General features: G+C 41.4%; 1 protein-coding gene and 1 non-coding gene across 12 annotated transcripts in view; both read right to left on the bottom strand.

Moving 5' to 3' along the window:
- Nucleotides 1–26,318, bottom strand: part of LOC134347918 (type 2 lactosamine alpha-2,3-sialyltransferase-like) — a 138,402-nt gene that overhangs the window by 60,240 nt on the left and 51,844 nt on the right. For 4 of the 11 annotated variants that reach the window (XM_063050543.1, XM_063050545.1, XM_063050544.1 and 1 more), the window contains one exon: nucleotides 7,329–7,437. In XM_063050543.1, the coding sequence (XP_062906613.1) occupies nucleotides 7,329–7,426 (98 nt within the window). In that variant the 5' untranslated portion in view covers nucleotides 7,427–7,437. Of the gene's footprint in view, nucleotides 1–7,328; nucleotides 7,438–9,752; nucleotides 9,957–18,115; nucleotides 18,299–26,318 lie in introns of all 11 variants that reach the window. The other 7 variants (XM_063050538.1, XM_063050536.1, XM_063050537.1 and 4 more) reach the window with 4 other exon arrangements.
- Nucleotides 16,034–16,135, bottom strand: LOC134348809 (U6 spliceosomal RNA). The gene has a single exon (XR_010018486.1). It is a non-coding gene; the product is annotated as a U6 spliceosomal RNA (small nuclear RNA).

Consider the following 26,318-nt stretch of genomic DNA (forward strand, 5'->3'; position numbering starts at 1 on the left):
TGAGCCCACTAGGGGATCAGCTATTCTGGATTGAGTGTTGTGTGATGAACCAGATGTGATTAGGGAGTTTAAAGTAAAGCAACACTCATAAGGTAATGGCCATAATATGATAGAATTCACCATGCAAACTGAGAAGCAGCAGCTAAACTCAAATGTATCAGTATTACAGTGGAGTAAGGAGAATAACAGGGGGGGGGAGGGAGAAAGAAAAAGGGCAAAGTTGATCGGAAGGGGACATGAGCAGGTACGACAGCAGATTAGCGATGGCTGGAGTTTCTGAGAACAATTCGGAAAGCTGAGGATAGATACATCCTGAAGTATTCCAAAGGCAGGATGAACAAGCTGATAGTGCTGAAGATGAGGTAATTTTGGTTAACTCACAGAGGCAATGTGTAGTAAGACTCCAAGCAAGGACAGGCTGATGATAGGGCAAAATTGCAGTCAACAGGATAAGTTGCAATGTAAAAGTAGTGGATCGTGTATCAAGCTTCAAATTCCTTGGTGTCCACATTTCCGAGGATCTCACCTGGTCCCTGAACTCCTCCATCCTGATTAAAAAGGTACAACAGTGCCTTTATTTCCTGCGGAGCATCAAGAAAGCTCACCTCTGTCCCAGAATACTGATGGACTTTTGCCGCTGTACCATTGAGAGCATACTCACCAACTGCATCTCAGTGTGGTATGGCAATTGTCCCGTATCGGACCGCAAAGCACTCCAGCGGGTAGTGAAAACTGCCCAGTGAATTATCAGCACCCAATTGCCCACCATTGAGCACATCTACCATAAATGCTACCTGGGCAGGGCGAAAAGCATTATCAAAGATGCATCTCACCCTAACCATGGACTTTTTACTCTCCTCCCATCTGGTTGGCGCTACAGGAGCCTCCACTCCCGCACCAGTAGGCACAGGAAGAGCTTCTTCCCTGAGGCTGTGACCCTGCTGAACCTCACATCACAGCGCTAAGCAGTATTGCACCCATATTGTACTGTCTCAGTACTTTTATATTTGTATGCTGTAGCACTTAATTTTTATTCGCAGTTATTTTGTAGATAACACTATTCTTTGCATTTCTGGTTAGATGCTAACTGTATTTCATTGGCTTTGTATCTGTACTCGACACAATGACAATGAAGTTGAATCTAATCTAATCTAATCTAAAAAAGGCAGACAAAATATAAAAAAGGGTTAATACAGGACTGAAGGTGTTAGATTTGAATGCACACAGAATATGGAATAAGGTAGATGAACTTGTAGCACAGTTACAGATTGGCATGTATGATGCTGTAGGCATCACTGAATCATGGCTGAAATAAGATCATAACTGGGCGCTTAATGTCCAAGTATTGAAAGGACAAGCAGGCAGTCAGTCAGACAGGGTGGCATTGCTCTGTTAGTAAAAACTGAAATCAAATCATTTGAAGGAGGTGACATGGGGTTCTAAGGTGTTGAATCATTGTGGGTAGAGCTAAGGAACTGCAAGGCTGAAAAGGCCCTGATTGAAGTTACATACAGACCCAAACAATAGTAAGGATGTGTGGTCTACAAATTACAACGGGAGATCAAAAATGCATGCCTAAAGGGCAATGTTACAATAGTGATGGGGGATTTCAATATGCAAGTAAATTGGGAAAATCGGGTTGGTGCTGGATTCCAAGAGGGGGGATTTTTTTTTTTTTTTTTAAGAATGCCTATGAGATGGCTTTTTTTAGACCAGCTTGTGGTTGAGCACACTAGGGGATTGGCTATTCTGGATTGGGTGTTGTGCAATGAAACAGAATTGATTAGAGAGCATACGGTAAAAGAACTCTAAGGGGCCAGTGATCATAAAATGATCGCATTTACCCTGAAATTTGAGAAGGAGAAGCTAAAGCCAAATGTATCAGTATTACCTTGGAGTAAAGGGAATACAGAGGCGAGACAGAAGATTGTTTGGAATTGATTAGCCAGAATTGATTGGAAAAGAACACTGGCAGGGATGACGGCAAAGCAGCAATGGCTGAAATTTCTGGAAGCAATCCAAGAGCAAAGGATATATACATCCCAAACAGGAAGAAGTATTATAAGAGGCAAAATGACACAACTATGGCTAACAAGAGAATTCAAAGCCAACATAAAAGCCAAAGAGAGGGCATATAAAAGAGCAAAAATTAGGGGCAAGTTAGAAGATTAGGAAGCTTTTGAAAAACTAACAAAAGGCAACTAAAAAATCATTAAGTAAAGATGGAATACAAAAGTAAGCTAGCCAATAATATTAAAGAGGGTCTCTTATCAAAGAAATGACGTACTGACATTGGAGAGGGTTCAAAGGAGGTTCACAAAAATGATTCTGGGAATGAAAGTCTTACAATATAAGGATCATTTGATGGCTCTCGACCTGTATTCTCTGGAATGTAGAAGAATGAAGGGGGATCTCATTGAACCCTATTAAATTTTGAAAGGCTTAGATAGAGTGGATGTGGAGGTGATGTTTCCTATAGTGAGTGAGTCAAGGACAAGAGGGCATAACCTCAGAATAGAGGGACATCCATTTCAAACCTTTAGAACAGAGATCAGGAGGAATTTCTTAGCCAAAAGGTTGGTAAATCTGTAGAATTCATTGCCACAGGAAGCTGTGGAGGCCAAGTCACTGGGTGTATTTAAGGCAAAGATTGACAGATTCTTGATAAGTCAGGGTGTGGAAGGTTACGGGGAGAAGGAAGGAGAATGGGGTTGAGAGGGAAATGGATCAGCCTTGATCAAACGGCGGAGCAGACTCGATGGGTGAATGGCCTAATTCTACTCCTATGTCTTATCGTTTTATGGTCTACTTGTCACAAATAGGAGGAAGGGAGATAGGAGGTCTTGCACTCTGATGCCTTGCATCTTCTGTACCACACAATGACGCAGCCAGACAGGGCACTTTCCACGGTGATCCTATAAAAAGTTATTAGAATGGGGGTGGGGAGCTTTGCATTCCTCAATCTCAGAAAGTGTATAGACGCTGCTGTGCCTTCTTGACGAATGAGGTGACGTTGTGGGTGCAAGTCAGATCATCCATTTTGTGCACACCAATGAACTTTGTGCTCTTCACTCTCTCCATGGCAAAGCCATAGATATGCAATCAACAATGGTCGAGCTATGCCTTCCTGAAGTCCACAATCTCTCTTGTCTTGTCCTTGAACCATTTGACAAGACTCTCTACCTCCCTTCTGTATTCTGACTCATCATTGTTGCTGATGAGGCCAACCACCATCGTATCATCAGCGAACTTGGTGCGTGGTTTGAGCTGAATCTGGCAGTCCAGTCGTGGTCGGCAAGGTGAACAGTAGCAGACTGCGCACACAACCCTGGGGGGCGCCAGTACTCAGCACGATTGAGCTTGTGATGTTGCTGGATTCAGACCGACTGGGATCTGTGTTGCCTCGCCGGATTTGTTCAACCTCTATGGAGAATGGATTTTTCGGGAATGCGACCATCAGCAGACAGGTATTCCAATCAGAGGCCGGAAGGTGGATAACATCAGGGCAACACCGTGTTGTTAGCTGACAGCGAATGCGAACTGCAAATTATGCTGAATAAAGTGAATGAGAAAAGCCTTGAATACAGACTAAAAATCAACCCCAAGAAAACAAAATCAATGGTAGTAAGCAAAACAAACACTAAACACTCATTCACGATGGTATCATTACAAGTGAATGGACAAGACATTGAACAAGTGTGAAAGTTTGATTATCTTGGCAGTTGTTTGACAGATGACGGGAGATGTGAAGTTGAGATCAGAAGAAGAATAGAATAGAAGACCCAGTTCATGAAGCTAAAAGATCTACTATGCAATCGGAAGGTAGACATCCAAAGTAGAATCCGCTTCCTCGAGTGTTACGTATGGTCAGTGCTGAGGTATGGATCAGAAACATGGACCCTGAAGAAGGATGACATGAAACGAATTAATGCTTTTGAAATGTGGTACTATTGATGAATGCTGAAGATCAGCTGGGTAGAGAAAGTTTCAAATGAGGGGGTTTTGTCTGAAGTTGATAGACCACGGATACTGCTGGAGAAGATCATGAAGTTAAAAGTTGCTTATTGTGGATACATTACACAGAGAGATGACATCTTGTCAGACTTGCTATATGGAAAGGTAGAGGGAAAGAAAGGACGAGGAAGGCAAAGAACAACGTGGCTGGACAAGACTAGGGATGTTGTTGACAAGTGTCGGGACAGAGCAGCGTGGAGGGAAATCACCTGCCAACTGAAAATTCCAAATGCGACCTAACGACGACGACGGGGTCTTTCCATCACCAAGTCCAGGATTCAGTTACAGAGAGGGGTGTTGAGTCTCAATCAGAACAGTTCACCCACCACCCTCTGAAGGATGATCACGTTAAATGTCAAGCTGAAGTCGATGAGTAACATCCGGGCACATTAGGCATCATTTTCTAGTCGGGAAAGGGCTGAGGTTATGGCATCATCAGTGGACCAGTTTGAGCGGTAGGTGAACTAGAAAAGGTCCTGTGTAGCTGAATGGTGAGATTTTATACAATCCATTACCAACAGCTCAAAGCACTTCATGATTATTAAAGTCAGTGCCACTGATCATTTAGGCCAGTTACCGTCACCCTCTTAAGCACTGGAATGATGGTGGCTGTCTTGAAGCCTGCAGGGACCGTGGACTTATGGTTTGTATGCCTTGCCACATGTACCATATTGTCCTGGTGTTACAAAGGTGTCTGTGAATATTCACACTTTGGCTTAATGATGGCATGGGAGAGCATAGTGCTTGGTGACTTCTGTAGTGTTCTCATGCAGTGTGTTGAAACTCTGACTAAACACCAAGTTAAACCGGAGCCAATGAACACAGAGTCGTAGTAAGGTTAACCACTTACTGTTCATGCTTCCATATTATCATATGGTGAAAACTGTTGATAAAAAAATACAAACATATACAGTGTCTGTTTCATTCTTGAGACCACGCGCGCTCTTTTCTTTTAGCGAGAGTCTTCAGCCATCCAGGGGAGCGGGGGCAGGGGTCGCGTCAAACCACCGCCGGGCTCGAGCCAACCCCGTGTTTGAAATTGAAAAGCCGCCAAGCGTGCCGCTCCAACTGCCGCTTCCTTTAACAGAATCCGCGTTAATATTTTTACTTCAACATGTCTACTCTCATATGAACTTACGGCGTTGCTTCTATAATGTTTCTTTGTAGGTAAACATGGAGTTTTTCACGTTCATGCTGCATGCACGGGATCCCACCTTTTCTCCTTCTCTGAACCGGAAGTTACCCACAAGACGTGGCGAAACCGGAGGTAACGTCATCACATGCCGCAATGTACCATAGACAATGAATTTTACCTTTTGTTAAACTATAACGTGGTTATCAACCTTTAACTTTAACTAGAAAATAATTACAAATTATTTAAAGCAGAAATTTGATAAAGTTAAATAAATGCCTTACCAGCAACGCAGTAATCCTATCCCTTGATCAAAAGGAGATGCCCAATCCCTGAGCCGCGCATGAACCTCTACAGTCAGCCATAGTTTTTGCTTTGTCCCAGCTGTGTAGTCTTTAATCATGGTAACACCACAATGCATTTTCTTATGTAACCAGTCACCGATTCTGCATATTCATCAATGCTGATGTGATGATTTCAGGTAGCCAACTCCCTGAATATGCTGCAGTCTGTGCTTTTGAAACAGTCCTGCAGCACTGAGGTGGCATCTTCTGGCCAGGTCCAGGTTGCCCTGCAATCTGGTATGATTTATTTAATCTGTGATCTGTCTGCAGTGATTAGCAAAATAGGGTAAGTTCAATTGTCATTCACCCATACAAGAATACCCATGAAAACAGTCAAACGCAACAGTGAAGCCAAGGTGCAAAACATAACCAACAGTCATACACAGCACAAGGCACACAAAAAATATAGTCCAAGCCCCTGAATCCATGAATGTTGCAGCAGTCTGCAAACACAATACATCTCGTCTTCTGCCAAGCGAACAGCGGAGGGCAGCTCTGACTCCAACATGTATGTCTTGCCACATCACTTCTGGCACTTCGGAAGAGCACACCAGTTCCACAGCCTCCTCCCTGGGTGGCCGCAAACGGGCAACAGCATGGCTTGAGGCCTAGTTCTCACCAGAACCAGGGCCACAAAGCTCCCCCACCGTCTGCCCCCACTGTCTGCCAACAAATCAGTGAATCAGGCTTGCAGCATACCACACTAACAACATCTGATAGGATCTTGCAATCACAAGAAAAGCAACCAGCTGATAAACTACGCGCCTCCTTCGTGCACCAACTTAAGACTCTCCAACGCAGGCAGTAGAATGACCTGCAACAAGCCTAGCTCCTTCAGTTTCTCCACCAACAAGCAGTACTTTAAACTCCTAATGTCCAGCAAGGTCTTGCGATCATAGAAAATATGTTTAAAAAAGACAACACAACTTTTGGTTGGGCCTATAGAAGCCACTGCCTCCAAGTGAGCCACCATCAAACTGGACAGCTTCCAGGAAGTGGTCTAAGTATCCAAGCTGAGGGCGGAGGGTGGGGCAGCCTTGTAAGCTCCACAAACATTGATATCAACTGGATCTAATACATTCTCTTCTCTGGTTGCAAATTTGACATGCTGATAGAACTTTGGCAGGACTGTTTTTGAGTTGGCATAATTGAAGTCACTACCACCAATGAAGACGTCACTGGGGGGAGTGGCTTCAAGATTACAGAAGATGCCATCGAGCTCCTGCAGTGGTTTCTCAGCACTAGTATGCGGGGGGGGGGGGCTGGGGAGGAGGGAGAGATGTAAACAGCAACAATCTATGACACTCTTTTTTTCAAGCGACATAACAAATACCTGTATGATACAATGCTTAACCTATTATAGCCAAGTAACCTGTAACTACTCAGTCTAACAACACAGTTCATCTGCAGTTCTAACTGATCCAATACCTGCCCAGATACGAATGAAACAGATCCATACAGGGCATTACAAAGATAGAATTACCATTAAGCATTCACTGTAAAAGTAGAGTTGAAAGTGACAACCGTTATTTTAAACATCAACCAAGAAGATCCAGTCAAAACATTTCATGGCACATTTACAAAGATTCCTTGGGAATTTACCCCAAGTAGTAATTTCTGTTTATTGTCAATAATTTAACAAAGGATCACAAGTTGCACTTTCAAAAGAAATAACAAGTGATCAATTTACTTACTGCTGCAGCTACTGTTTAGAATAGGGGTTCGGCCAGTTTTGTAAAAAGATGCTGCTGCAATTTTCAATATACACAGGAGCAGGGGAGCAGTACCCCATCCATACATTATAAATAATACTGATAAGTCGTTGTAGAACAACATACCCCAAGTGTTTAATTTTATCGTTAAATATGTAATAGAAGAACAGGGTTAGAACCATCAGAAACACCATCATCAACTTAATGTATCGCCGCCTCTTCATGCTTCCAAGAACTGAAACGAAAGAGGGAAAAGAAATACTCATCAGGAAATCAGCAAAGCAAAAACTATCAATTACTTGGAAAACCAATACTTCAATCTAATTTTACAATCAACTTTAGAAGTTTAAAATTAAGAAAGGAAACCAATGGACAGCACACTCAAAATGCCTTAGAAGGTGTTACATTTGAATGCAGGCAGTACATGGAGTAAGGTAGATGATCATGTAGTGCAGTTGGAGATTGGCAGGTATGATGTGGGCATCACTGAGTGATGGCTGAAAGATGATCACAGCTGGGAGCTTTAACATCCAAGGATACACATTATATTGTACTACAGGCATAGGGGATTGGTGGCTTGATTCATTAAAAAACAAATCAAATCCTTAGGAAGAGGTGACATTGGACTGGAGGATGTACAATTGTTGTGGGTAGGGTTAAGAATCTTGGAGGGTAAAAAGTCCCTGATGGGAGTTATATACAGGCCTCCAAACAGTGGGCTACAAATTACAATGGGAGATAGAAAATACACGTCAAAAGGGCAATGTTATGATGTCATGAGGGATTTCAAAATACAGGTAGGTTGGGAAAATCAGGTTAGTGCAAGATCCCAAGACAGAATTTGTAGAATGCAGATGAAATGGCTCTTTACAGCAGCCTGTGGCTGTGCCCACTCGGGGATCAGTTATTCTGGATTGGGGGTTGTGTAATGAACCAGTTTTGATTAGGGAGTTTACAGTAAAGGAACCTTTAGGAGGCAATGATTTATAGCATGATCGAATTCACCCTGCAATTTCAGAGGGAGAAGCTAAAGTCAGCTGTGCCATTATTACAGTGGAGTAAAAAAAATTACAGAGGCATAAGAGAGAGAGGAGCTGGCCAAAGTCACAGAAGCATAAGAGAGACAGGAGCTGGCCAAAGTCACAGAAGCATAAGAGAGACAGGAGCTGGCCAAAGTTGACTGGAAGAGTACACTACCAGGGATGACTACACAGCAGCAATGGCTGGAGTTTCTGGGAGCAATTTGGAAGGTGCAGGATAGATAAATCCCAAAGAAGGAGTTGTATTCTAAAATCAGGATGACTCAACCACGGGAAGTCCAAGCTAACAAAAGAGAGAGGGAAAATAATGCAGCAAAAAAAAGTGGTAAGTTAGAGGAAGAGGGAGCTTTTAAAAACCAACAGAAGGCAACTAAAAAAGCTATGCAGAGGGTAAAGTTGAAATACGAAGGTAAGCTAGCCAACAATATCAAAGAGGATACCAGAAGTTTTTGCAGATATATAAAGAGTAAGAGAGGTCAGAGTAGAAATCGGACCACTGGAAAATGACGCTGGAGAAATAGTAATGGGGGACAAGGAACTTCATTGTGGAATACACTAGCAGTACGCCTGATGTTTAAACTTGTCAGGGGCAGAAATGAGTGTAGTTGCAGTTGCTATTGAAGGTGCTTAGGAAGCTGAGAGGTCTGAAGGTAGATAGGTCACCAGGTGGACTATACTCCAAGGATCTGAAAGAAGTTGTTGAAGAGATTGTGGAGGCATGAGCAATGATCTTTCAAGAATCAACAGATTCTGGCATGGCTCCGGAGGAACAAAGTGCAAAGGGATTTGGAAGTCCTCACGCACGATTCCCTAAAGGTTAACTTTCAGGTTGAGTCAGTTGGAAGGAAAGCAAATGCAATGGTAGCATTCACTTCAAAAGGACTAGAACATAAAAGCAAGGATGTAATGCTGTGGCTTCATAAAGCACTGGTGAGGCCTCATGGGCAGTATTGTGAGCAGTTTTGAGCCCCTTATCGAAGAAAGGATGTGCTGACATTGGAGAGGGCTCAGAGAAATTCCATGATAAAGATTCCGGGACTGAACAAGTTATCATATGAGAGTGTTTGATGGATGTGAGACTGCTCTCAATGGCATTTAAAAGAATGAGAGGGGATCGCATCAAAACCTATCGAATACTGAAAGGTCTCAACTGAATGGATGTGGAGAAGATGTTTTCCATAGAGGGGAGTCTAGGACCAGAGGGCACAGAATAGAGGAACATCCATTTAGAACAGAGAGGAGGAGGAGGAGGAATTTCTTTAGCTAGAGGGTGGTGAAACTACAGAATTTATTACCACAGCCAGCTGTGGAAGCCAGGTCATTGGGTGTACTTAAGGCAAGGGTTAATACGTTCCAGATCATTCAGGGTGTGAAAAGTTTTCTCCTTTCTGCTTTATTGTATGAATGCTCGAGTCGTTCTTACCAACCTTACGGCTCACTTCCGAATGCCACATGCCACTTTTCAAAAGATCTAATATTTCTAATTTCTCGGCGAGAGATAGCACCTTACCCTCCCCCTCAGCCTTTGAGGAATTGCTTTGACCACGTAATTGCTTTTTAGGTGTCATTTTTTCGCAGAAACAAAGTAGCGAACGAACGAAACACGAGGCGAACAATGCTCAAACAATGAGTGCTGGAGAGAGAACTTCCAGGTTTTCCCAATTCACGGTTGGTTGAATCCTCACATGTGGAACTCGGGGATAAGGAGGGCCAACTGTAGAAAGAAATATAGAAAAGCAGTGCCCTCCCTTTCCAATACAAACTTGGTACAGGGGCATACTCTGCTCTCTTGGTTTTATTATACTACTTTAAATCAAAAGAGTACTCAAGTAGAAAACACCGCTTTAGATTTAAAGGACAAGAGTTAGCAAGTTAACTATATAACTCCAAAATTTATCATTCCTTTAAATGAGGTCAGGGCAGGCAAGTAATAAACTCACTCACCACTGCATCCCTTAACATGACTTGTTACTGCAGACAGACTTTGCATCATTTCCATCAAAAGAAAATTCAGAGCTATTTCTACCTTCTTCCTGTAGGAGTGGTTTCTGATCTCTGCAATCGGACAGGACCTGGACTTTCTATACTGGCAGAAAGAGTGTTTTAAATCTACCCTCTCAACTGGTTCCCTGCTTAACGATATCAGATTATACAATCACATGCTTCCTTGCACCCTTCCTACTGTTTACACTTTGAAGGGCTCTGGTGAATCAACATTGGCCGTGATGAAAGATTTTATCTATCTAGAATGGTTAGTTGCAGCTTAACAGTCTAATTTCAAGTCATTATTCTAGTTTCACATTGATGAAGACTTTTTAGTTGTGTACTTCTATGACACTCTAATGAAAATTCTAAAACAACACTATTGCCCTCTATCTATACAGATTAGAAAGCACAAAAAGGACCAGTTGCACTTGAATTCGAGTGGGGGGAGGAAGAACCAATATGCTTGCTGGCATACGAGGGCAAACTAGCTGATAATAGAAAGTAGGAATTGAAAGGGAGGTGAGAGTTAATATTGGACCACTGGAAAATAATGTTGATGAGGTAGTAAGTAATGGGTACAAAGAAATGGCAGATGAACTTAATGGGTACTTTGATCTGTCTTCACTATGGAAGACACTAGCTGTATGCCAGAGGTCCATGAGTGCAGGAGTGAGTGCCATTGCTATCATAAAGGAAAATGTGCTAGGTAAACTCAAAGCTCTTAAGATGGATAAACCACCTGTACCAGATGGACTACATTCCAGTGTCTTGAGTGAGTTTGCTGAAGAGATAACCGATGCATTGTTCATGATCTTTCAAGAATCACTTGATGCTGGCACGATCCCGGAGGACTGGAAGATTGCAAATGTCACTCCACTCTTTAAGGAAGGAAGGAAGGCAAAAGAAAGGAAGTTATAGGCCAGTTAGCCTAACCTCAATGGTTGGGAAAGTGTTGGAGTCTATTATTAAGGATGAGGTTTCGAGGTACTTGGAGATTAAAATAAGTCAAAATCAGCATGGTTTCTGTGAAATCTTGCCTGACAAATCTCTTAGAATTCAAGGAAGTAACAGTCAGGGTTGGACAAAGGAGAGGCAGTGGATGTCATTTACTTAGATTTTCAGAAGGCATTTGATAAGGTGCCCACATAAGGCTGCTTAACAGGATAAAATCCTATGGTATTACAGGAAAGATACTGGCATGGATAGAGGGATGGCTGACAGGCAAGAGGCAGTGAGTAGGAATAAAAGGGACCTTTTCTGGTTGGCTGCCAGTGACAAGTGGTGTTCCTGAGGGAGTCAGTATTGGGACCGCTGTTTTTCACATTGTTTGTCAGTGATTTAGATAGTGGAATTGATGGCTTTGTGGCAAAATTTGTGGATGATATGAAGATAGGTGGAGTTTTAGGTCATTCTGAGGAAGCAAGGCAACTGCAGCAGGATTTAGACAAACTGGAACAATGAGCAAAAACAAAGTGGCAGATAGAATACAGTGCTAGGAAATGTATCGTAATGTATTTTGATAAAAGGAACAATAGTGTGGACTATTATTTAAATGGAGAAAAAATTCAAACATCAGGGGTGCAAAGGAGTTTAGGAGTCCTCGTGCCAGAAGGTTACTTCACAGGTTGTGGTGAAGGCGGCAAATGCAATGTTGGCATTTATTTCAAGGGGAATAGAATATAAAAACAAGGAGATAACAAGGATATAAGACACTAGTCAGGCCGCACTTGGGAGTATTGTCAACAGCTTTGGGCCAAGTATCTCAGAAAGGATGTACTGTCATTGGAGAGAGTCCAGAGGAGGTTTACAAGGATGATTCTGCGAATGAAGAAGGGGTTAACATATGAGGAGCGTCTCATAGCTTTGGGCCTGTACTCACTGGAATTTAGAAGAATGCGTGGGAAACGCATTGAAACCCACCGAATGTTGAATGTATCTTCTGGTGGGGGTATTCAGAACTAGAGGGCACCACCTCAAAATTGAGGGGTGACCTTTTAGAACAAAAGGAAGGAGGCATTTTTCAGCGAAAGAGTGATGAACCTGTGGAATGCTCCGCCACAGACTGCGGTAGAGGCCAAGCCCATAGGTATATTTAAACCGGAAGTTGACAGGTTCCTGATTGGTTGGGGTATCAAGGGATATGGTGAAAGGGCAGGTGTATGGGGTTGAATGGGATCTGGGATCAGCCATGATGAAATGGCAGAGCAGACTCAATGGGCTGAATGGCCGAATTCTGCTCCTATGTCTTATGGTCTAAAATAATTAGTTCCCTTTATTAATGTTACTATTAACCTTGACATTATTGGTTTATTTGCTCATTCAGTATTCTATAATTGTGGCTTACCAAGGTTATGAATAGTTGCCACCCAACAGATTCTTTTGATTCCCCTCTCATCTCTTTTCTACCAATGAGAGTATCTCCATTATCTCTGCTCTACTAATCAGCCATTTTTTTTCACCAGAACAACAACTTGATCTTCATTGTGCTTCAAACTCCACAAAGTCTTTTTGAAGGACTGTGTCTTCCGGAACTTTATATAAAATAATATTCACTCACATTTAATTTTGCCTCCTATTGAAAGTTAAAAATTTGAAATCCATCATGACTAAAATCATGCAGACTGATTTTGTTACCTGCTGTTTATTTTCAAGATAGTCAGGATCTAGCAGAGAACTTGAAAGCTAATTTGAGCACATGCAAAATTCTCTTGATACATAAACTGCCTTTCTAGTTTGAAAAAGTATACACACTTTTGAAGAACAAGATTATTTGTACATCAATGTTACCAAGATCTATTATTGAAAAAAATTCACTGGATCTGTAATTCTAGACTGTTTGACTGAAAATTCGTTAAAACTTAACAATCACAGAACCAATATGGCTTTAGTTATGACTGACAAACCCAAATGACCCAAAATATTGACTGTCCACTTACCCCTGTAGATGCTGCCTAAACTGCTGAGTTCCTCCAGCACTGCTTTTTTTTGTGCTGAATTATTTATCTTACAGTTGAGGACAAAAACAATTGTCTGTCTATTTACTCTAGGATTTGAATAGACTTTTTGATCATAAGATCCATTATTTTCTTTTCTGTGTTAATTTTGGGAAGCTCTTGCCCTCTTTGATACCACAACCCTTGAATTTCCAGCATAATGCCCCACTTTCTAAATTCATATACAGAGCAGTGGTTAAATTTCCGGACTAGTAGTTCAGATGCCTGGGCTAACAACTCAATGACTGAATTCAAATTACAACAGTAGCTGTGAAATTTAAATTCAGTTGACCCTTTGGATTTTGGAAAAGTATAACAAAACCAAATTAATTATCATAAATTTCTACCTGATTGATTAATGTTTTCCAGATCCTTCTAATGCACACTGACATGGTCCAATTAACCACACAGTTACCAAGAAAGAATAAAACAAGATGGACCACTTGCTATACACAAAAGAGCAAATTCTAACATGGCAAAGTCACCTTGAGCCTAGAGGGTCCTCAAATAGCTAGGGTCTCATGTATAAATTAGGAGAATCAAAAACTTTCAGATATTGGAAATCTGAAATAAGAACAGAATAGGTTGGAAACACTCAGCAGGTTAGGCAGTATCTACAGAAAGAGAATCAAAAGCTTCCAGTCAAGGACCCCTTTTCTCAAATTGTGGGGGACTTCAACGTTCCTTACCACCAGCTCCAGCTCTAAAGGACACAGACGTCAGACTGGGACTGCAGTGAGTGAGTGAACCCACAACAGCAACCACCTGATTCATTTAAAAACGCAAACACGAGGAATTCTGCAGATGCTGGAAATTCAAGCAACACATATCAAAGTTGCTGGTGAACGCAGCAGGCCAGGCAGCATCTCTAGGAAGAGGTACAGTTGAAGTTTCGGGCCGAGACCCTTCGTCAGGACTAACTGAAAGAAGAGCTAGAAAGAGATTTGAAAGTGTGAGGGGGAGAGGGAGATCCAAAATGATTGGAGAAAACTACAAAATGTGGTTGAAAAGTTGCAGAACCGAAGAAATTACAGATGGGGAGTACAAAATGTGGTCGAAAAGTTGAAGAGTACAAAATGTACTGAACACCTACGTTCTGCCCGCCACAGAAAGCAGAATCTCCCAGCGGCCACACACTTTAATTCCACATCCTATTCCCATTCTGATATGTCCATCCACGGCCTCCTCTACTGTAAAGATGAAGCCACACTCAGGTTGGAGGAACAACACCGTCTGGGTAGCCTCCAACCTGATGGCATGAACAATGACTTCTCAAACTTCCGCTAATGCCCCACCTCCCCCTCGTACCCCATCTGTTATTTATTTATATACACACATTCTTTCTCTCACTCTCCTTTTTCTCCCTCTGTCCCTCTCACTATACCCCTTGCCCATCCTCTGGGTTTTCCCCCCTCCCCTTTTTCCCTCTCCCTGGGCCTCCTGTCCCATGATCCTCTCATATCCCAACTGTCCAGCTCTTGGCTCCATCCCTCCCCCTCCTGTCTTCTCCTATCATTTTGGATCTCCCCCTCCCACTTGCAAATCTCTTACTAGCTCTTCTTTCAGTTAGTCCTGACGAAGGGTCTCGGCCCAAAACGTCGACTGTACTTCTTCCTAGAGATGCTGCCTGGCCTGCTGCGTTCACCAGCTACTTTGATGTGTGTCACCTGATTCATTAGTACTTTGCTTGTCTAAGTCCCAAAAATCGCCACAACACTGCAGGAGTACCTTCAACACAAGAACTCTAACAGTTCAAGGCTGCAGCTCACCACCACCTTCTCAGGGCAAAAATTAAGGGCCTTGCAAGATCCTGAAAAAAAGCCCTAGTTTTCAATGATAGCATCACTTTAACTGTCATCTTTTTACTGGCATTACCAGGGTTAATACTAATTTTGTTTTGCATTTAAGGTACATTTTCCTTTAGTCTTATACTGTTCCTTCTCTCTGTAATTATGCATGATATTTTATTTAGCAAATGAAGTGCATCTGCCTTAACGGTGTACACCAATCCAGTAACATCGCTAAATACACGAATGTCTGCCAACTTATCCATCACACAGTTTACAATATAAAACTCTGTCTCATCACATTGTTAGTCAGTCTTATCCAAATTAGAAGCCTTGGTTTTGGTTGATTTTATGTGACAAGATATAATGAAAAGCTTGACTGACAGACTGCTTATACAGATCAGAATCATTACACAGTGCATCAAGCTAAAGCAATAACCACAAAGAATGAAGTGTAAAAGCTACAGAGAAAGTGCAATGCAGGTAAACAACGAAGTGCAAGATCGGTGCTTCCTGCTCCCCCCTCCCTTCCTCTTTCCCCCAACCACAATTCCCCTCTTCCTGCCTGCTTCCCAATCTCAGTCCACAATAAAGACCCATATCAGAATCATGTTTATTATCACTCACATGTCATGAAATGAGTGGGTTTTTTTTGCAGCAGTACAATGCAACAAATAAAATTACTATACAGTAGTACTGTGCAAAAGTCTTAGGCACCCTAGCTATTTATATGCGCCTAAGACTTTTGCACAGTATTGTAGAGTTAGATTGTTAGAATCCAACACTTACTGATTCACTTTCATATTCCACAAGTACAGTTACTGACAAGCCCACCCATAAGATTTTGATACATTCTTTAGTTCATTGTAAAACATAAATCAGTATCAACCAAAAGAAAAATATTTCTGCAGACTTAAAAGAAAAATGCATTTCCTGTCCAAATAGTAAAAAATATGCTTTCATTTTTTTTAAATTAATCAACATATTTATTGCAAATGTAATTTTGCAATTAATTTTTGGTCCAAAAAAAACCAGAACACTTCACGAATCAGTACATCATCCTTTCACAGGGACAATACTATTCTTCTCTGTATCATTTCAGTTTTAGTATGTGTCGTGTTATTCACTTAACATTCAACGTTCCCAAATGCTCAAATATTGAGGCTGAAGTAATTGATTTAACTTCTACTCTCTCAACTTCAGAGCAGTGTTAAATGAGAAAACTGAAGAAACAATTCCAGCATAGTACTAGCAAATCTCTTTGGAATTGTGCACAGATTAATCTCAAGTTGATTGTAAAGGCTGAGCAAAGGTACAGGGCAAATGGCAAAAAGCCCAAATATATACAAATATGGAAAGGCAAATGTGATGAGGACAAGGGGAAGGACCACAAGAGGAATATGTGGGTGGGACAGTGCAGTTAGGCCTTAGAAAATCCTACTGAAAGGAGAGGCTGCAAATGACTAATATCAGAAATATCATATAAATCAGAAAATACTTACAATAAAATCTTGTAACCTTGTGGCCCTGTAGGTCTAGATTCTCATTGGTGACAAGGGGAGTTCAGCTCCATTACAAATAATGACAAAAGCCAGTTTTGAACTTTTAAACAAACATGCAAAATGGAATCCAGCAAGATGATTGCAGTGAGTTCTTAAGGTTAGCTAGTGGTTTGGGAGGTGGGAGGAGGGGTGAAGTGGGGCTGGGGCAGAAAGACCTGCCCTTTACTGAATTGAAGGGGCACTTGTACAGTAACAATTCTTTGATCAGCTCCAATAAAAGTATAAAATTCAGCATCAACTGTTCAAAAAAAGATTTAAAATCAACTGTTGCTTGAAATCCACAAAGAGTGAACAAATTAGTTTGCTTGATTATTAAAATAGAAAATGCTAAATGCACCTATGATGGAAGAGATCAAATAGTTAACGTTTAGCTAGTAAATGATTTCCCTCTTAGAGCCTTTTGCACTCCTTTTTTCATACATTTAACTCATTCCCTTTTAAATGATTTCCTCATGTCTGCTTCAATTGTGAAACACAGTGCAATATTGTGCAGCAGCAGCAAGATCAGGGTTCAATTCCTGCCTTTGTCTGTAAAGAGTTTGTATATTCTGCCCCAAGGCCGAGTGAGTTTCCTCCAGCACTCCGATCTCCTCTCACATTCCAAAGATGTACTGTTAGGGAGAGCTGTGGGCACACTATGTTGGTGCTGAACGTGTGGTGACGCTTGTAAAATCCTCACCGATTTGATGAAAAAAGACACATTTCACTGTATCTTTCAATGCTCATGACAAATTAAGCCAATCTTTAATTTTTATTTTCTGATTTCATTTCCTGTCTTCCCTATTACATAATCTCATTTCAAATCTTTAGTCATGCAACCATTTCTTCCGTGTATCCTAATTTTGTTAAAATTGTTTGTGAAACGTCTAAAACCTTCAGAAAATCCACATCATAACGAGTAAATTGTTTCTTTATGAACATTTTCTGTTATGATATCAAAAAATTCAGTTTATTGAAGTATGATTTCCTTTTATAAACCTGTACTGGATCTCTGTATATTCCTATTGTTCCAATTGCCATTTCTAATTCCATTAACATCTTTCTCGTATCCAAGACTACAGTAAACCTTTTTTGTAATCGCCACCCCTGTGGCCCAACAACAACCGAGGATAAACTCAATCTGAAGATAATTTATTTACTTTAACCATGGTCAGCCTTTTAAGTGGCAACATTCTCCCTATCTATTACCACTATGGCCTCCCATCCGATTAAGATTTTGGCACCATCCTTACAAGGTCCAGACCAATTCAAAATTCTCATTAAGTATCAATCATGCTATCCCCCTTTATCCATAAATCATTGTATTGGTCCCTACTTAGCCATGCCCCTCTTGCAAACACACATATTAGTTACATGCTGACCGAGGACTTTTAGCTCTTGCTTTCACCAAATTTTTCTAGTGTCAGGTCTTAATTTCTTTCTAACTCCCTTCTCCTTTTACTAAACCTGTCTCACACCTAAGTTGTTCACTTAATCTGCACCACATCTTGTTTAATAATACATTTTCTCCTTTTTGTCTTTCAGTTTTGACACTGGCTCCCTTACCCTTCCATCCTAAGGAAGCACGGTATCCAAGGGGACATTGCTTTGTGGATCCAGAACTGGCTTGCCCATAGAAAGCAAAGAGTGGTTGTAGATGGGTCATATTCTGCATGGAGGTCAGTGACCAGTGGTGTGCCTCAAGGATCTGTTCTGGGACCTCTTCTCTTCATGATTTTCATAAGTGACCTGGATGAAGAAGTGGAGGGATGGGTTAGTAAGTTTGCTGACGACACAAAGGTTGGGGTGTTGTGGATAGTGTGGAGGGCTGTCAGAGGTTACAGCGGGACACTGATAGGATGCAAAACTGGGATGAGAAGTGGCAGATGGAGTTCAACCCAGATAAGTGTGAGGTGGTTCATTTTGGTAGGTCAAATATGATGGCAGAATACAGTATTAATGGTAAGACTCTTGGCAGTGTGGAGGATCAGAGCAATCTTGGGGTCCGAGTCCATAGGACGCTCAAAGCTGCTGTGTAGGTTGACTCTGTGGTTAAGAAAGCATATGGTACATTGGCTTTCATCAACTGTGGGATTGAGTTTAGGAGCCAAGAGGTAATGTTGCAGCTATATAGGAACCTGGTCAGACCCCACTTGGAGTATTGTGCTCATTTCTGGTCGCCTCACTACAGGAAGGATGTCGAAACCATAGAAAGGGTGCAGAGGAGATTTACAAGGTTGTTGCCTGGATTGGGGAGCATGTCTTATGAAAACAGGTTGAGTGAACTTGGCCTTTTCTCCTTGGAGTGACGGAGGATGAGAGGTGACCTGATAGAGGTGTACAGATGATGAGAGGCATTGATCATGTGGATAGTCAGAGGTTTTTTGCCAGGGCTGAAATGGCTAACATGAGGGGGCATTGTTTTAAGGTGCTTGGAAGTAGGTACAAGGGGGATGTCAAAGGTAAGTTGTTGTTGTTTACACAGAGGGTGGTGAGAATGTGGAATGGGCTGCCGACAACGGTAGTGGAGGCGGATACGATACGGTCTTTTAAGAGACTCCTGGACAGGTACATGGAGCTTAGAAAAATAGAGGACTATGGGTACCCCTATGTAATTTCTAAACTAAGGACATGCTTGGCACAACTTTGTGGGCCGAAGGGCCTGTATCGTTCTGCAGGTTTTCTATGTTTCTATCCCTGTAGAGTGAAGGAATTCCAAGCCTGTTCTTGGAACAAATTGAAAATGTTTGATTGGGTTTCTATCCCAACCATATGCAAACTAGTCCCTTTGAAGTCAGATCTCCTCCAGTTAAAGAAATTCTGTTCAAACTCCCCTTGCCTTCTCCATTAATAATCTAAGCCTTACTCTGTGATCACTGTTCACAAGTGAGTGCTGTGACGATTTGCCCCGCTGTGTGATACATAGAGGCTGAGGCTGTGACTGTGACTTCGAGTCTATGGACTCACTTTCATTCTGAATGATACTGTTTGCTTTTATTGTTTGCACAATGTGTGTGTTTTTGTTCCTCTCTCTGACCATTGGGTGTTTGTTAGTCTTTTTTTTAAAAAGGAGTTCTTGTTTTGTGGCTCCCTGTAAGGAGACAAATTTCAAGGTTGTACAGTTTATACATACTTTGATAATAAATGGACTTTGAACGCGCACACACGATTCTCAGAAGCACATACAGAAAATTCACAGGGCTGTAAACACCCAAAGAGGACTGTCTTGAACACACTTCCACAATTGTTCCTCTTTGACTTTTGCTGCATTTCTCCTGCACTCCCGTTACTTGGAGGCAACAGAATACTGCGGGCAAGATGAAAGCCACACCATTTCCTTTATTTCCATTCCCCCCAAAAAAACTATTTATTTCAAAAGAACATTATATGTAGCCAGAACCTTATCTCTGTGTTAAAAGCAGTTCTGTTAAATTGAACAGGGGAGTCAGGGAAGAATATTACATCAGGCAATGGAAGATTGAGAGCAAAATAAAGCACTTAGTTATTTTGGTTTATTGTTTTTAATATTTTAATTTTCAGAGGTACAGCACTGCAACAGCCCATGTAACCAATTAATCTACTAACCTGTATTCTGGAATGTGGGAGGAAATCCGACCACCCAGAGGAAACCCACACAGAATGTGCAAACTTCTTACAGCTGGTGACGGAATTGAACACGGCTCACTGGCACTAACAATAGCATTACGCTAAGCACTACGCTGCCATGCCGCCCAATTTGTGAAAAATATTGAAAAAAGACCACGCTGCTCACTATCCAGTCGCATTATGCAATGAGTTTACTGCTTGGCTGTTCCTGCTGCCATAAATAACTCGCATTGGGCTATTGCGCCAGGGGTCATGCAGTTATCCAGTACCTCAGTGAAATATACAGTTACTTTTGCAAACAATAAGAAACAGTGGGCCTTTTGAGCAAGGTAGGCACCCAAACCAAGTCAAATCCGATCATAACCTGATGGTCATGAACTCCTCAGGCAAGGAGGAGGGGCTTATTTCTGCGCAGGCACCCGAGTACACTGGCAAACTCTGAGTTTAATTCTCTTTACAATTAGTCATTCTTCAAACACGTTACCAAGGCTTCTATGTATAGAAGCATTTCATCATCTCAATAGACTTATTCTGCATCCCCTTATTGTGTGATGTTGACTGGGCCCATGCAAATACTTGTATTACACGTAATTATAGATGAACACATTTAAAATTTAAATCCAATCTACACTACTGTAATTCAACCTTATTTGGGAAATATCATGCAAAGTTGTAGCAGTGATAGCACGAACATGCATCCTGTATTGCACAATAATGAGTGCACTTACAACAGTAAAGGAAGTAAGGAATTGAGGATATAAATTTCTGTCTCATCTCATTTACCTGCATCTGAACTATAGCTCACTATACACCCTCAAAACTATGTACTTACCCAAACACCTCTTAAATGTTGCAATCAAACCCACATCCACCACTTCTGCTGGTAGCTTGTTCCACATTCCCACGACTGACGTTCCTCAGGTTCCTCCTAATATTTCAGCTGTCACCCTTAACCTACGACCTCTATAGGCCTCAAAATTTTGTACACCTCTATCAAATCTCCCCTCATTCTCTTACTCTCCAGCAGATAAGGTCTTACTCTATTCAATCTGTCCTCACAACTCAGGTCCTCAACTCTCAGCAACATCCTTGTGAACTTTCTCTGTATCTTATTGACATCTTTCCTGTAGGTTGATGACCAGAACAAATACTGCATATTTGGCCTCAGCAACATCTTGTACAACTTCAACATAACATCCCAGCTCCTGTAGTCAATGTCTTGACTTATGAAGGCCAATGGCTCTCTCTACAAACCCATCTACCTGTGACGCTACTTTCAAGGAACTATGGATATGTACTCTCAGATCCCTCTGTTCACCATGTAAATCCTACTCTGGTTTATCCTCTTCACACTTTTTGTATTAAATTCCATCTGCTATTTTTCAGCACGTCTTCCAGCTGGTCTAGACCCCAGTGCAAGCCCTGTGAGCCTTCCTCACTGTCCTCTACACTGACAACCTTGCTGTCATCACAATTACGCTGATCCAATTTACCACATCATATTCCCCATCTCTTTGGGCTCCACAGGAAGACGACCACCACTGAACTTCAGGAAGACCAATTTTGCTATCCTTTTGCTCTGAATATCACTGTAGACGTTATTGGGATTCTTCTTTACTATATCTGACAAAGCAACCTCATGCCTTCTTTTAGTCCTCCTGATTTCCCTCTTACATGTTCTCTTGTATTTCTTATACTCCTCATGAAACACCTCATTTGTTCCTTGCTGCCTATACTGCTGGGCATCTCATCCTTCTTCTTAACCAGGGTCCCCAAAATACTTTGAAAACCAAGGTTCCCTAAACTGGTCAGACTTGCCTTTTACTCTAAATAAAACATAAACCACAAACTCCATACTCTCAATATTTCACTTTTGAGGGCAAAGTCCTTTCTGATGTCATCAAAATTGGGCTTTCTTCAATTTTGAATCTTAACCTGAGGACCAGTCCTATCCTTCTCCATAATTAACTTAAAGCTACAGCAATGATGTCCACTAGATCCAAAGCATTTCCCTACACATACTTCTATCCCCTGCTCTGTTGCTTATATTAATAAGAGATCCCATATCACACCTCCCCATATTGATCAAGGCAACTTTTGTGAGTACAGTGGGAGGAGAAGATGGCGGCGCGCCTGTGTGTGCACAGCCCTCCGGTGAAAAATGATATCGTATCTGTGAAAGAGGGGCCGTGGACAATTCTGATTTGATGGAGAATGGACGTGAAAGCACAGAGGAACATCTGGAGAAATTTCTGAAACGCCCGTTCGCTGCTGTTGTTACTGTGTGGTTGGGAATCTTTCAGAGGGTAGGCCTCAAAATCCCCGGCCTTGCCTGCTTTTGGCGACCGAGAAGGAGGTCAAATCATTCGGACAGAGATGGTGCTCAGTACTCAGTGTCAGACAGCTGATCAGAGCTCGAAGTTTTCGGATGACTCAGAGTCGGATTGTGGTCGGCATGGCAGGGAGAGTTCTTCTTCCTTCTCTCGTCTGCGTGAGATGTGGGACATTTGAGAAACTTTGAACTTTACTGTGCTCACGGACTTCTTCATCAAGTTATGGTATTGTTACACTGTTTGTAACTATATGTTATAATTATGTGGTTTTGTCAGTTTTTTCAGTCTTGGTTTGTCCTGTGTTTTGTGATACCACACCGGAGGAAATAATGTATCATTTCTTAATGCATGCATTACTAAATGACAATAAAAGAGGATTACGTGTCTTCATAATCATTTGACAAACTCTTATCCCATTCAGTCCATTTACGGTGTGGGAGTCCCAGTCAATGTGAAAAAGTTAAAATAACGGGGCCGGCTGGTGGCACAATGACATTGGCGCGGACCCGGGAGCGGAGGTTCATTTCTGTCTTTATACGTACATTTTACATCTCCTTTCCTCATTGCGCTCCATTAGCTGCCCTTGATCTCCGATTTCCATCCTCCTTGCAACTCAAGTTTAAAGTACACCCCCCCCCCGCCCAAGACAGCACCAGCAAACCTTCCTGCAAGGACACTGGTTCCCCTCAAATTCTGAAGCAAACCATCCCATTTGTATAGGTCCCACCTTTCCTGGAAGAGCTCCACGAAACAAATTATCTGAGCCCTCCCTCCTGAACTCTTTCCTCAAAAATGTGTTAAACTGTATTTCTGGCACACTAGTACTTGGCATGGGCAACAATACCCTGGAATCACCACCCTGGAAGTCCTGTCCTCGAACTTAGCACTAATCTGACTGAACTCACTCCACAGGACTTCCTCACCCTTACCTTTCCTGTTTATGTCATTGGTACCAATATCCTGTGGCTGCTCACCCTCTCACTTAAGAATGCCATAGACTCCATCAGAGATATCCCTGACCCAGTCACCTGGGAGGCAACATACCATCCAGGAATCTTGTTCTATACTCCAAGCCAATGAATACCCTATCATTACTCCTCACCTTTTCTACCCCCTTTCCTTCTGAATCATAGAGCCAGACTCAGTGCCAGAAACCTGACTGCTGGGGCCTTCCTCTGCCAGGTTGTCCCCCAAAATAATATCCGAACAATAAACTTGTTATTGAGTGGTACCCTGCACTAGCTGCCTAATCCATTTTCCTATCCTGATGGTCACTTATTTACCTACGTCCAGCACCTTAGGTGTAACTTCCTCCCTGTACCTCCTATCGATTAACCCTTCCACCTCCTGAATGGAAGGTCATCTATCTCCCGTTCCCTAATGCGGCTGCAGCTCGAATGAAAATCCTCCAGGTATTTGCAATCAAAATATTGGCAACACAGCATTTTCCTAAAACAAGTTAGAAGGTGAAGAAAATAAAAAAGTGTCTATAAATAGCTTCACAATGTTAAACAGATTTACATTACCATCCTGAACCAAACACAAACTGAACAATCCAAAAATTTCAGAACAAGTGTCAGATACTGTACAACCAAAGTTGAGAGGTGTAGAAGTGCTTTCATGGCTCATACACATTTTTTGGGCATAAAACATGATAACCTAACAGTTCTTCCACCAGCAGAGAACATTACATTGATGGCACTTCACCTCAATGACCCTCCATGTCTATCTAAACCCTTTCCCAAACCCCACCACCTGAATTTCATTCCCCCACCCCCCATCCTGGCCCAGGTGATGAGCACCTTTGAAAAGGACACCATCAGAAGCCAAGGTCTTGCTCCAAAATTGTACACTAGGTCCAAGAGCTGAGATCAGTCCATCCAGATTTTCCATCAATTTGGACAGACTAATAGCTAGCTGCACCATAGATCTAAAATTCACAGATTGAATACTATACATTTATGGTACACAACCTTGAATCAAACCAAAGGCAGAATTGGAACACTGCACATTACATACTAGAATCTGAAATAGGGAGAGAACAACATACGTCTGACTAGACCTAACACAAGAAAACTTCAGTTGGTTTCAAACTCCTTGCTTTAAATGGCTCCATTATAATTTACCAGAATTTTTGTGAATAGCATCATGTATATACACATTGAATGAAATCCACAGTTCTTTGAGATTGATAACTCCAAATACTCTTAATCCATAAGGTTATTTATAACCTTATTTAGGAAAATGGTCATTCCCATATCCTGAAACCATAATCCCTTATACATCAAGATACATTTGTCTGAGGAAGCGGCTTCTAGCCATCCAATAGTAACAATTAATATACATTTCTCAAAGATTGCTCTTTCACTTCATGAGACAAAATGTTAATTCAGGATCATGACCCTCCAAAGCTAGGTTTTTCAGTGCTAAAATACAGAAAAGGAGACAGTACATAATGAATAGATCATTTGTACAACATGAAAACCTTAGATTAGCAGAAGAGTTTGCTACATCTATACTTCAGTTCCATGTAAAGGTAACACAGCATTTGACTTAGAGTAATTGTTGAACCTACATATTAATTTTATGTGCAGAATCCTCCATATGTCACATCTAGCAAAAAGTTGTTTTTTTTCCCCCCTTTCCTTCTACTACATGGATTTTTTTCCCCATTATTTGATTATTTGTATTGGTTGATGCTATTATACTTCAACTACCAACTTCTTCCCAATCAGAAGTGTACCATAGCTTTTTACACCCTCCTCGTATGTATTTCCAATACACCCTGGTATTATAAGTAAAACTGGACTTAATGAATGTAATTCCCTCATTCAAATCACTGGTATAAATTGCTAACAGCTTAGGTTCAAGCACTAATTTGTGGAATTTCTTTGGTTACACCTTACTAATTGAGAAAGATGGAGGGATATGGATATTCTGTAGGTAGGAGAGATTAGTTTTTGGGGTTTTTTGATCCACTGGTTACTGGTTCAGCACAACATTGTGGACCAAGGGGCCTGTTGCTGTGCTCTACTGTTCCCTATTCGATGTAATCTGAAGATTTCTAGTATTCATCCTTAAACAATCCTTAATCCATGATGATGATTTATCAATTACAAACCCTTGAATCCCAGTATTATTCTTAACCACCTGATTTTTGACATTTTATCAAATGCTGGTTTAAAAATCCAGAGGTATGCATTTATTCTTCTCGGTCCATTTTCTTCTTTTTTTTTGAGGGGGACTTCAACTATCCAACTCCTCGGATAGATGTAGTTTCATGAAAAGCAAATAAAATCTGATTGTCCAAAATTAAACCAAAATAACATAAATGTACTTTTTCCAATATAAAAACCCACTATTTTTTTTTGCTGAATTGACCATTGAAGTCCTCAGCCTCACCCTAATATGTAGTCCACCAATATTCTTGACCAGAACCGGCAACGCAAAAAAAAATTGTGTTGGATGTGGATGAATAGTGAAGGTGGAAGTTGAGTAGTAGCATGCATTTCGCAACAGAGTCTAGCAGCTTTTCAATTATTAATGATGAACTAAACTGCTTTTTCTCTGATTCCTCTTTCCATCATTTCTTGGGTTACAGTATTATAATTGCTATCTTTCACTTCACCGGACTAATTTAAAACCAGATTGATTCCTGGGATGACAGGACTTTCATATGATGAAAGACTGGATCAACTAGGCTTATACTCACTGGATTTAGAAGATTGAGGGGGGATCTTATTAAAACGTATAAAATTCTAAAGGGATTGGACAGGCTAGATGCAGGAAGATTGTTCCCGATGTTGGGGAAGTCCAGAACGAGGGGTCAC

Source organism: Mobula hypostoma, chromosome 6 (genome assembly GCF_963921235.1).
Source record: "Mobula hypostoma chromosome 6, sMobHyp1.1, whole genome shotgun sequence".
In the NCBI taxonomy this organism is placed as follows: domain Eukaryota; kingdom Metazoa; phylum Chordata; class Chondrichthyes; order Myliobatiformes; family Myliobatidae; genus Mobula; species Mobula hypostoma.